At 35.5% G+C, this 13402-nt stretch overlaps 1 protein-coding gene across 1 annotated transcript; it reads left to right on the forward strand.

The window, feature by feature from the left end:
- The first annotated feature begins 1352 nt into the window (after positions 1–1352).
- Positions 1353–3371, forward strand: LOC134261022 (uncharacterized). The gene has a single exon (XM_062743512.1). It carries the CDS (start codon positions 1371–1373, stop codon positions 2040–2042), a length of 672 nt encoding a protein of 223 aa, XP_062599496.1. The 5' UTR covers positions 1353–1370; the 3' UTR covers positions 2043–3371.
- Positions 3372–13402: the final 10031 nt, after the last annotated feature.

The following is a 13402-nucleotide window of genomic DNA, read 5'->3' on the forward strand; positions in this document are numbered from 1 at the left end:
TGTACATGTGGATTAATTTTCTTGAATCATTTAATGGGACTGTGTATTTTTTAGATATTGAGTGGACGTCAGACAACAACATTAATTTTTACACAGATAGTTCCGGTTCGTCTTACTTGGGATGTGGTGCTTATTTCAAAGGGGAATGGTGTTTTTACCCTTGGCCAGAGACCTGGGCGTCCAATGACCTACTTAAAGACATGACCTTTTTAGAGTTAGTTCCGGTGGTCTTGGCCGTCTATTTATGGGGTAACAAACTCGCTAATAAAAAGATCATTCTCCATATAGACAATCAAGCTGTAGTCGCTATAATAAATAAACTCACTTCTAAATCAGAGCGGGTCATGAAACTACTTAGACCATTTGTCCTTGCTTCTATGAATTATAATATTCTGTTTCGTGCAGTTTACATACCAAGTAAAGACAATGTAGTTGCTGATTCAATTTCTCGTAAGCAGTGGGCCAGATTCCGACAAGCAGCTCCACATGCCAGGGAACACCCTTGCCCAGTGCCCCTATCTTTCCGCAACATCATCTCCAGCCTGAGTTTGCTAAACTTTTAGACGCCTCAGTATCTGAAAACACACATAAATCTCATCGGGCTGGAATGGCAGCATATTACAAAGTATGTAGACTCATTGATTGCACGCCATGGCCCCCTACATTAAACTCAGTCGTGCAATTCGTTTTGCATTCATCATCATCCGGCCTCGCATATGGTACCGTGAGGTCATACTTGTCTGCCATTTCATTTTATTGTAAATTGCAGAGTGTTCACGATCCAACCCCAGAGTTCTTGGTTACAAAGTTATTGCAGGGCATGAAACGTTTGAGACATAAAGTAGATACTAGACTGCCAATAACGAAAACAATTTTGCTAAATATTATTCAAGTTCTGCCCATAATATGTACCAATGCTTTTGAAACAGCTCTTTTCTCGGCTGCATTTTCCCTGGCATTTCATGGATTTTTAAGAGTTGGCGAATTAACAGTTAATACAAGAGAAGGTGATCAACAAAACACAATTCAATTCGACAATTTGTCCATTAATCACGAAACGCAATCTCTCTTACTGACTATCCGGTATTCGAAAACGGACCAGTTAGGTAAAGGCACAGTACTTCAAATAGATAAGCAGGGTGGTGTAGCATGTCCATATCAGCTCATTACTAAATACGTCAGCATCCGTCCAGAGGGTTCAGGTCCATTATTTCGACACTTCGATTTATCCCCACTCACACGATATCAATTTACGGGGGTACTTTGTAAGGCAGTAAAGCACCTAAATTTGCCTGGTATCTCAGGATACAAATCTCACTCTTTTCGTATCGGCGCGAGTACTGATCTCGCGTTAAAAGGATTTTCAACTCATGACATTCAGAGATCTGGTCGTTGGAAATCTGATTCTTACAAATCCTACATTCGCATACCAAAGTTTTAATCTAATTTTAGATATACAGACAATATGGTTGGTGGGTTCATCAATAATCAAGCACGCCTTTTTGGAAGCTGTATTAAGACCAGGTGGTACAAATTTGACATTAGAAAGAAAACACATCTCACTGTGGTGGCAGGGTTATAGTGGCCTCCAGTTAAGTAAAACTAAACAAAAGATTAGAACTCTTGGAAAGGTGGGCCCTGTACCTAATTTCATCCTTATACATTGTGGGGGGAATGACTTGGGCAATGTATCGATCAGAAAAATAAGGGTGGTTGCAAAGCAGTTGGTTTTATTTCTAAGGAATCACTTTCGAAACAGTAGGATTATATGGTCATTTATACTTCCGCGTCTCCAATGGCGCTATTCAGCAAATTTAAAAGCTATGGAAAATGCACGCAAACGGGTTAATTCTGGTATAGCTGCAATTGTCTTGCAATCTGGGGGCGCAATAATTCGCCATTCAGACATTAAACCTGATCCAGCTTTATTTTTACAGGATGGGGTACACTTATCCTCGTTGGGGAATAATATTTTTCTAAACTCTCTCCAGGGGGGACTTGAGGCTATCGTTGCCCATGGTCAATCCTGCTTTCCCAATTAGCAAGGGTCCTGGGTACGGCTGTTCGTATATGCCGCTCTACCCCCACCATGGTGGCGGAGTTCCCTGGATGAGTTTCATTCTGATCCTCATCTCAGGGAACTTGTGGCGTATAAGTGGCATTTTGGTAATTATATTGTAAGCTTTGACCTCTGCACCTCCCAGGGTCAATGCTTTCTATATATATATATGGTGAACTTTGAACTTTGATGTTGTGAACTTTGAACTTTTGATGTTGTATGAACTTTGACTTACCACTATATGAACTTTGACCTTTGGTAATGACCTTGATATATGATTTGCTTTGATGTTGAATGTTGTTTGTGCATTTGATTGGGGCATGCTCTTGTCTTGGCTGCCCATTGCCCATATGATATTGTTTGTTTTGCATTTGAAACTAAATAACAGCCGTGCCCATAATATCGCCACACTTTAATAAAATTAATTTCAAGTTACCATTTGTTTGCGTTACACTTTTCTGAGATAATATCACATCCAATTCTATTCGAATTGGAGGCTTTTATCGAAGAAAGTGTTAATTTCCCATATTACAAAATCCATAGATCCGCCTATAATCCCTATAATCAATTAGAGTTATTCCCCCTGAGTCAACTTCCGTTAATCCTTTTTCATTCACAGACTATATGAATGAGGTTGGTGCAATTTTAAAGGATAATTTTTTGCAAATTTAGATATTTAGAAAAATACCCTCCTCACCCAACCCTTATGCGAATAGATTTTTGCGCTGTGTTTTTCTTTCTATTGCAGCTGTCCTACAAAAGGATCACTTAATATCAAATGGTACGGCTGTTACAAGAAAAAGTCTACCTGGAGACCAACTTAGATGAACTTTTCGCAAACCTTGGCCACTGCTCCTCCCAGGGCCAATGTTTCCTAAACAGTGACTGATATATAAACGACAAGTAAAGAAGGCACATAAGCGGCATGTAATTCGTAATAAATATATCGTAAATAACACCTCTGGCGTATAAGCGGCATTTTGGTAATTATATTGTAAGCTTTGACCTCTGCACCTCCCAGGGTCAATGCTTTCTATATATATATATGGTGAACTTTGAACTTTGATGTTGTGAACTTTGAACTTTTGATGTTGTATGAACTTTGACTTACCACTATATGAACTTTGACCTTTGGTAATGACCTTGATATATGATTTGCTTTGATGTTGAATGTTGTTTGTGCATTTGATTGGGGCATGCTCTTGTCTTGGCTGCCCATTGCCCATATGATATTGTTTGTTTTGCATTTGAAACTAAATAACAGCCGTGCCCATAATATCGCCACACTTTAATAAAATTAATTTCAAGTTACCATTTGTTTGCGTTACACTTTTCTGAGATAAATACAGTTAATAATTACGATGAAGGACTGACATTCAATCGTAAATTTAGCAATATTTATTGACAGAATTTTTTCCAAAATGAGGTTTTTGTTGTTGAAGCTGCCTTGAATAATTAAGAAATTATCCCACCCAAATACTATCTGAAATTAAAACAAATGCTTTCAGATAATTTAAACACTATGAATATTCTAAAATATTTGAGTATATAGTGTTATCAAACATATTTATTATTTGTGCGCAAAAATTCGCATTATGGACTCTGTAACGGACCCGTAAACATGAAATATCAAAACTCCATACAAACACTATACAGGGCGATATTTGTGAGGCGATATCTTTTAAATTAGTCAAGAAATCTCATGACAGGACCGGTTTAAAACGTTAAGTACATATTAGATTAATACTATAAACAAGAGGCCCATGGGCCTTATAGGTCACCTGAGCATTATGCAACAACTTTCCAGTGATTGAATTTGATTCATGTTTTAAGCCAGATGCTATGGCATTCACAATTTTGAAAGAGGCATCATTGATCATCATAACTATACACTTAGAATTTGCTTAGTTTGGTTACTTAATACCCATAGGCAAGGCAGAGGAACAAAAAATACATTTCAACTAATCAGTAATATTCAGCAATAATCAGTAGTGCCCCTACCACACATGGACCCCTGACCTTTAGGCCTAGATCCACACATTGCACAATTTTTGAAAAGGCATCCTTGCTTTTCAAAAATATTTGATTAATACCAAGGAGCAGAATTCAAACAATTCATTCATTTTCAGTCTATAAGTACAGCCCCCCCCCCTCTCTATAGTACCCCTGACCCTGGGGCCTTGAAATTCACAATTCTGGAGGACTAGGGTCCTTGTTCATAACTATATAGGTAGTTCAACTGACCCAGGAGCAGAGAAGTTTATTTTCAAAGAATTCATGAATTTTCACTATAATTAATAGAGCCCCCCCTAACACTAGAACCCCTGACACTGGGGCCCTAAAATTCCCAATTTTGGAAGAGGCACTCTTGCTCATCATCACTATGTGCTTAGTTAGTTTATTTAATACCTAGGAGCAGAGAAGAAGATTTTCAAAGAATTCATGTATTTTCACTATATAATCAATAGAGCCCCCCCCCCCGACACAAGAACCCCTGACCCTCGGGCTTCAAAATTCAAAAATCGGGCCCTAAAATTCCCAATTTTAGTAGAGGCACTCTTGCTCATTATTATAACTATGCACTTAGTTAGTTTATTTAATACCTAGGAGCAGAGAAGAAGGCTTTCAAAGAATTCATGTATTTTCACTATATAATCAATAGAGCCCCCCCCCCCCAACACAAGAACCCCTGACCCCAGGGCCATGAATTTCACAATTTTGGTAGAAGCACTCATGCTCATCAAAACTATGCACTTATTTAATCTATTTGATACCCAGGCGCAGAGAAGAAGATTTTCATGTATTTTCACTATATAATCAATAGAGCCCCACCCTAACACCAGAACCCCTGACTCTGGGGCCCTAAAATTCACAACTGTGGTAGAGGCACTCTTGCTCATCATACAGAACTATGCACTTAGTTAATCTATTTAATACCCAGGAGCAGAGAAGAAGATTTTTAAAGAATTTATATATTTTCCCTTATATATAATCAATAGAGCCCCGCCCTAACACCAGAACCCCTGACCCTGGGGCCATAAAATTCACAATTTGGGTAGAGGCACTCTTGCTCATCATAACTATGTATGTAGTTTGTTTATTTAATAACCAGGAGCAGAGAAGAAGATTTTCAAAGAAATAATGCATTTTCACTATATACTTATTTAGTCCCGCCCTAGCACTAGAACCCCTGACCCCAGGGCCATGAATTTCACAATTTTGGTAGAAGACTCAATGCTGATTACAATCATGCAAACAGTTTGTCTGCTTGATGTCCAGGAGTAAAGAAGAAGATTTTTAAAGATTGCATTAATTTTAGTGGTTTTGGCCCCACCCCTCAGGCCCCAGGGGGGCAGGGATCATGAAATTCACAATTTTTGTTCCCCTTTACTCATAAATGCTTTGTGCCAAATTTGGTTGAAATTGGTTCAGTAGTTGCAGAGAAGAAGCTGAAAATGTTCAAATGTTAACGCACAACGCACGACGCACGACGACGGACAAAAACAGATAGCAATAGGTCACCTGAGTTTACTCAGGTGACCTAAAAATACGAAAAAAATTCATTGACAGGAATTTTTTTAGCTCAAGGTCCTGTTCCCCCTTAAACATATTAGATATGATGAAATGGCTCAGTACTTTAAACTATGATGGAAAAACGACGCAACAAACACAGAAAAGTCTGATTGAGATAGTCACCATGCCAATTCTTGAGAAGTTATCCATAGAAAGAAGAACAGAAGAACCCATCCTATTTCCGAGATGTGGCCATTTGTGTCGAATTTACTATTTTTTTTGTAAAATAAATATAAATGTAAAAATACATATCTCTAAAAAGAGCTGCGAAGTAAGGAGTTGATCTTTACGTCGCGGGTTCGAATCCCACTGTGGGATGTGGAAACCGGTCCTTCAGATGATACCGTATAAACCGAGGTCCCGTGTTGCAGTAGGTTCTGGCAGGAAAAAGATCTCTCACTGCTCAATGACCCTGAGTGCGGAGCATAGGACAAAATTTGTAGCTCTCCACCGGCAAGTGGTGACGTCTCCATATGATTGAAAAATTCTCGAGAGGGACGTTAAACAACATACAATCAAATTATCAATCGAAGGAGTTTTATTCCTTGTACATGTATGTTCTTGTGCTTATGTACATGTAGGCTGTTGTAAAATTTTACGTACGAGGGTCATTCAAAAAGTTCGTAGATTTTTTATTTAACGTCATATTATATCCAAATTTGGTAGACATATTTAAAAAGTTATTCCAATTAATTTACACTAAAATATTTTAAAATATTCCGACATACTTTCAAACTAATTAAATTTCAAAGCCGCATAAAACGGGTCACGGAGCAAGGCAAAATTTAGTCATGTATAATTATTTCCTGGTATTATGCTATTAGTCGTCATTTTAAAAAATGGCGCTAAATCGTAATAAAATTTAAATATTCAAAATCAAAAAGGGTATTGTTACGTCATTTCATATGCAAAATTCTGATGTAATATAGTGCTTCGTTGAATAAAAAATGATTAAAGAAGACTGTTAGTCCGCATCGAAAAAGGCCAAAAATAATGACTTTACACGACGTCACGGAGCAGCGAGTTGCTATAAAATTTTGTGTTGGTCTTGAAAAAACACCAATACAAACTCTGGAAATGCTGAAAAAGGCAGGAAGCATGTCAAAAGTGAGCTGTGCGTTTGTTTATAAATGGCATAGACGGTTTTTGGAGGGCAGGGACTCTGTTTTAGATGTTGAGCGATCAGGGCGGAAACGAATTATCAGTGAAAATTTGGTCGAAAGAATAAGTAACGTTATGGAGCGTGACGGGCGCGTCACAGTTGCAGAACTTGCGTCTATGTTTGATATCAGCTCTGGTACCGCTTTTACAATTCTGTCTCAACACTTGGATATGAGAAGAGTTTCGGTGCGCTGGATACCCAAACTCCTGACTGATGAAGACAAAACAAGAAGATTGCAACTCTCTCGGGCATTCTTAAGGCGATATTCGAATGAAGACAACTTTCTTCAAAGAATAGTAACAACTGACGAAACTTGGTTGTTTCATTATGATCCTGAAACAAAGCAACAATCTTCAGCATGGAAGCGAAAATCATCTCCACCTCCCCTCAAAGGTAAAGTAAGAAAATCTGCTAGGAAGAATATATTTATATTTTTCATGGATATCCGTGGTATGCTGCTTGTGCATGCAGTACCCGAGGGACAAACAGTCAATGCAGAATATAACGCACAGATTATTTCTTGTATATTTTTAAAATAAAAATTAAAGTAGTTTTGTCAGCATGTGACAATGAATTTATAATTTCTTAATAACATTTAAAATACCATTATAAAGATTATTTACCGGGCATTTAATCGAATAAATTTAAAATCAAAGTTGCATTTCAATAAATTATTATAAACAATAAAAAATAGTTAAGTCTTCATTCTCTTTTCAAATAGGTGATTCGCCGAGATCTTGTAAATGCCATTCGGAAGAAACGACCGAATAAGCAGATAGAAGAGTTCCTTCTTCATCAAGACAACGCTCCTGCCAACCGCGCTGATACCACTGTGCTGGAGTTGGATTTATTAGGTTTAGATCGTGTGAATCACGCACCTTACAGTCCTGACCTAGCGCCGATGGATTTCAAGATTTCCCTACCGTGAAAGCCGAGTTACGTGGCAGAAAGTTTAAAAACACAGAAGAACTAACTTATGCAACTCGAACGATTGTCAGTAGATTCGATGACACATGGTATAGAGATGCATTCAGTGAGTGGGTAAGACGCCACAGATTGTGTGTGAAGTGCAGAGGGGAGTATTTTGAAAAACTGTAAAATACGACGCGATGACGTTATGAATTTGACGTTACAATGTCGTTGAGAGTGCTCCGTGCAGACAAAACAAGATGATTTTAAAATAGAATAACGCCAGTACCATTTATTCAAATTGAATATAATTTTGTACATAGGTAAAATAATTGTTTCTAAACATAATAATGAGTTGATTATGAATTTTTAAAAAGAAATATTGCCAAAAGCGCCATTGTCTACGAACTTTTTGAATGACCCTCGTATATGTATTTATGTATTCTTATGCTTATATGCAAGCTCACCGCAGCTTGTTTTTGCTAATTTTGTATAAGTCAAATAAAACACTTTCATAGAGATGAATAATGTCATTTATTAAAATGACGGTATAAATGTGAACAATTTAACAAACAAGAAGGGGATCAGATTCACAAGCTTTGATTAGCAGTTACGTAAAATATGATAATGTCTGATCCCCCAAAACGTGACTAGAAAAAAGTATCTGTAAGACAAGACAATGAAAACATCATATGAAAAAGTTAGCAAAAAGATGGCACATAAAAACAAAATCAATTTTTAACTTAGCTATGTTCATTGTATGAAAAAGTAAACTCTTGAGTGTTTGGTTTTGAAGTACTGATTGCATTTTGTACATTCTTTTGTATTTGTTTGTTTTTGTTAACCGTATAATTGCATGTAGTTTCAGGAATATTTTGGTTGATATTTTTATTTGTTTCTACTACATGTTTGGATTGTTGATCAAGATTTATTTGATCAATAAATTACAATTTCAACATATATGGTGTTTATGTTATGTTGAGGTAAAGGAAGGAGGAGGCATAAAATGACTTAAATATGAATTCTTGAAGTAATGAGTAGGCGTAGTTATTGGTTTGAGACTTTTTACATTAAGGATATCCGATCCTCATCCAGGAAAGATAACTCCAAAAATTAATATTTAATTTAAAATGCATCAGTATGAAGCTTGAAAAGAATTTTTTTTCATGCAACGATTTTCATTTTATTCATCTTTATAAGATTCAAGATTTTTGGAAGTCATAGAAAAGGTCTTATAAAAGTTGACATTTGTACCCTAAAAAAGGAAAAAAAATAAATACAGTTTAGGTAAATAAGATTTTCTTGAATCCAGCCTTAAATACCAATGCTTATCAGCATGATATGAAATAAGAAGTGATTTGTGGTATCTTGCAATGATAGCAAAAGCCCTTTACACTACCCGTATATATTATACAATTATTGCTGTTTTTGAGGTCAATACAATGATTTAGCCATCTGAGGAGTACAATATTCACCGAGCCCGGAGGGCGAGGTGAATATTGTACTTCGAAGATGGCTAAATCATTTTATTGACCCAAAAAACAGCAATAATTGTTTTAATATATGCTTCACTGATGAAATGATAAAGCCCATTACTTGCTTGCATTTAATTAAGTCCTGGCCAAATACAAAATAAAAAAGAAGCAGAATTAAAATGCAAATAAGCATTACCAGTCGTATCAATTTGAAGTTTTTATCAATTTTAGTTGCCATGAAAAAAATATAATGACAGTCTTTTTTGTAGGATAGATTTTCAAAGGAAGGAGTATTATCAGGGAAAACTGACTGCCAAAAAGTAAAAATTGTTGTTCAGTAAAAATGTGTTGGAGGGGTGCCCCTGCATCCTCTCTTACCACCCTCACCCGAAACATATTCGTTTATGTTTTGTTCACATGAAAAAAAAGTCATAGTCGTTTAAATAGCTTTCAAATACAATTTGTATCAATTTGGAATTTCCCAACCTATTTTTAGATCAATGTAGAGGAAATAAATCCTTGTATTGACCTGGAACGTCACGTGCAGGTCAATACAACGTAGTATTTTTCCAACATAGTTGGATCTCAGCCAATCAGAGAGCGGGAAATTATTCAATCATATAATAATATAGAATATATGAAGGAAATAGAGGACGTAGAATACTAAATAAGTATAAAAATCATGACAATTTCTCTGAATGCCTGGATACCTATTGTTTTTTAACCTAAAATATATTTGTTGATCAATTTGCTATTACAAAATGCATTGCTGATATTCCTATTCGCTTTTACTGCAAAAATATTGGAGATTTGACAATTTTCCCAATATAATATGATTAAATTTAATCTTAAACTTTAAAGAAATACTGTGGATAAATTTACATTACTTTGTGGATTCAGAGATATTTTTATGATTTGATTACTTGAGTGCTATTTTTATAAACCTGAGGATCGGACTACCTTAAGAGGTCTATTGAGTAAATGAAATTTAGGAAAGCTTATTTATAAATTTTGAATATTTTGCCATTAATGATTATATATTTGAAATAACGCTTTTAACGTTGATAACATAATAATAATACGACAAAAAGGCACGAATAATATTTATTATATGATCGAATAATTTCCTTCTCTCTGATTGGCTGAGGTCCAACTATGTTAGAAAAATACTACGTTGTATTGACCTGCACGTGATGTTCCAGGTCAATACAAGGAATTATTGCAGGTCAATATCTGGAATTATTGACCTGTTCTATTTTTTTCTGTTACAATGTGTTCTTGTTGAAATTTCTTGTTAAAACTTTCAATTAAAGCAAAGAAACAGTCTTGTAGGGGTTTGCTATCATTTAATCATATAATAAAACAGTTATTGCTGTTTTTTTGCGGTCAATACGATGATTTAGCCACCTTCGAAGTACAATATTCACTTTGCCCTTCAGGCTCAGTGAATATTGTACTCTTCAGGTGTCTAAATCATCGTATTGACCTAAAAAACAGCAATAATTGTATAGTATTTTATCCTCTCAAAATTTTGAACTTAAAATACTCCGCAGTTTCTCGGTTTGAAAATTTTCGTCCGGGTTTGTCTGAGTATGTAGCTATAGGTACGGTCAATCACATATAAAGGCAATAAAAATAAGATCCCCACCACTAAATCACACCCGAATTGAAAGGAATATGGCTTCAAAAAAATTATTATCTATATTAATTTGTTGGATTTGCCTATTTCTTGCTAAAGGTATGTAGTATACTGATTTTATTATTTACCCCATATAAAGTTATAATCATGCACATGTGAATTAATTTTAGTTGCTAAACTTTATTTGATTGGATAAAAGCTTTAGTTTATTTCGTATAGGACAAGTTGCCTCGCCACAATGAATTACATCAAAAACGTTTTACTCTGGTTGACCTTACTTTTAAAATATGCTCAATTCAAACCCATTTTTTAAAGGAAAGAATTGTCTTATTGTCTACACTGAAATCAAATTATAAGAAAGGAAGCTCATGCTAACCTATACTATTCGATATAACATAACTTGGGACAGTTAACGCTTTCTTTAATATAAAACGCTTCGCGGTTTATTAAAAGGTATTTTTTCAAGAATATACGTAATGGACATTTCTGCATATCCCAGCGCAGTCTGCTGGATATGCGCCGTTATCGCAGGAGCAGTTATTATATAACCTTTTATTGCGAAATTGCAACCCTTAGTTTTTTCTCGGAAGAGTTATCGTCCTTTTACATCATGACGAAGCGAGGCTGAGACGTAGGAACACAACAAGAAATCCCTCCCACCCTACCCATTATGCATACGTTTAAACCTGTTGATTGAAATGTTTTACTGCCAGGTACTTTATATTTTGTAGCACTAGTGAATTCCTTTTGGTCAACAACACAACTACCTCTATTGTCGCGGTGGAAAGCCCAGGAGTTGATTTTCTTCCTGAATGGGTGCTGCGGAAGAACCACTCAAGTTCAATGCCGGAAATAAAAACTTACGGAAATGTAGCATTGCATATTGTGGGGGATGCTGAGACACATGCGAATCAACCCGGTGCTGTTGGCATCCCTTCATAATTGATTGTAAACATGTTGTCATTGAAAAATACAATTGTTGATTTTGATGTTGATGAAAGACAAACTGAAAGTCATTGAAATATTGACAATTTGATGTTGATGTTGATAATACAATGAAGTTGTTGATAATGTTGAAATGTTGATCTAACGTTGATTGTTGATGTAATTTGTCATTAATATCTCATAAAATGTAAATATGGTGTGTGCTTGGGGCTTGCTCTTGCTAACTGGCATCCCCTTGCAGTTGTATGTTGTTTCAATTATAATTAATGTACTTATTTCCACCGCGGCCTAAAATTTGCCATAAGTAAACTTTAAACTTTTAATTTGTTGTGTCATCTTTGCATACAAGTTCTGCGATAATCAAAAATTATACATGAATACTTATCATGACAAGGATTACAACCCCCTTGGCACGTAAAAAGATCGTTTCTCTGGATTTCGAAAAAGAGTTAAGCTTATTGGGGTCTAGAAAGGAAAACCAAAAACTTTCAAAAACCGATTGTATAAACTAAATAGACCACCGAAACATGGTTGAAATGTTGCTGACTCGGTGTTTAACAATAAAAAATCACAACCGATCAACCAACCATTTATTTACGAAGGGTTGTTAATTTTCCCCTCTGTGAAAAAGGAAACATTTTACCAAAAGACGGTTTACTTGACTGACATACTGTTGATTGGCAAATAATGGCGATGGTTTTTATTTTCACTGTGTCCGCGATTGGTCACTTTTCCTGCGAAATTAAACCCGTCGTGAATGCTATTATTAGTTTTTAAATGTTTACAAGATTTAAATTAATTTCTAGTAGCATGAAATTCAGACAAACGCGATTGGTACTTTTTGAGAAATTCAGACACAGTGGAATTAAAAAGGATTTATACAGTACTCAGTATTTCACTGAGGGTATTGGGATCGATCTGGTAAATTGATTTTAAACAGTAGTAAATGTTAACTGTGTGATTTTAATTTGACGACAAGAATAACGGGTTTCTTTATCCTTCCAAGTTTCTGGTGCAGGATTCAAGACCAGATTTCTGTCCAGTTCCATGGTCACCTACAGCTTCTATAAATCCAGGTACGCAATACTGAAAATCCTAACTTAAAAATTAGTTTTTGAGAACCACAAACTTTCTTGCTTTTTAATGCCTAAAGTCTAGAGCAGGAACAGTACATTTTTGAAAAATAACAAGGCTTGAGTATTCGAGTGTCACTTATGTATATGCTCAAGATATCTGTATTACTCTGCTTTATTTGAATATATAATGTAATAGTATTTACTTTTTTTTTAGTTTGGAAAGGGGATTGTTGATTGCTGGCTATATTTTTACCTTTATCGTGTTTTGTTTCATATTAACTCGTATCATCATATGGTGCTACATTCGAAGTAATCAACAATCCCCTTTCCAAACTAAAAAAAAAGTAAATACTATTACATTATATGTTCAAACGAGGTAAATTACTGAAAAACAAATTGATGCAACAAATATGAACGGCCTCGTTTCGTTAATTCTTTGGTCAATACAAGGACCTTGTTAGCAAAACAATTAATTATTAAGTTATATGCTGACTGACATTTTTTCATAATTATTGTTAATGGGCCATTATTTATACACCTAATTGTGGACGGATTTTCTCTTAT

This window comes from Saccostrea cucullata, unplaced genomic scaffold (genome assembly GCF_032062105.1).
Source record: "Saccostrea cucullata isolate Sc308-1 unplaced genomic scaffold, CSIRO_AGI_Scuc_v1 ctg12343, whole genome shotgun sequence".
Taxonomy (NCBI): Eukaryota; Metazoa; Mollusca; class Bivalvia; order Ostreida; family Ostreidae; genus Saccostrea; species Saccostrea cuccullata.

Bases quoted from the DNA above. Each gene is read 5' to 3' on its own strand.
- LOC134261022 (XM_062743512.1), top strand. From the start codon at position 1,371: ATGACATTCAGAGATCTGGTCGTTGGAAATCTGATTCTTACAAATCCT.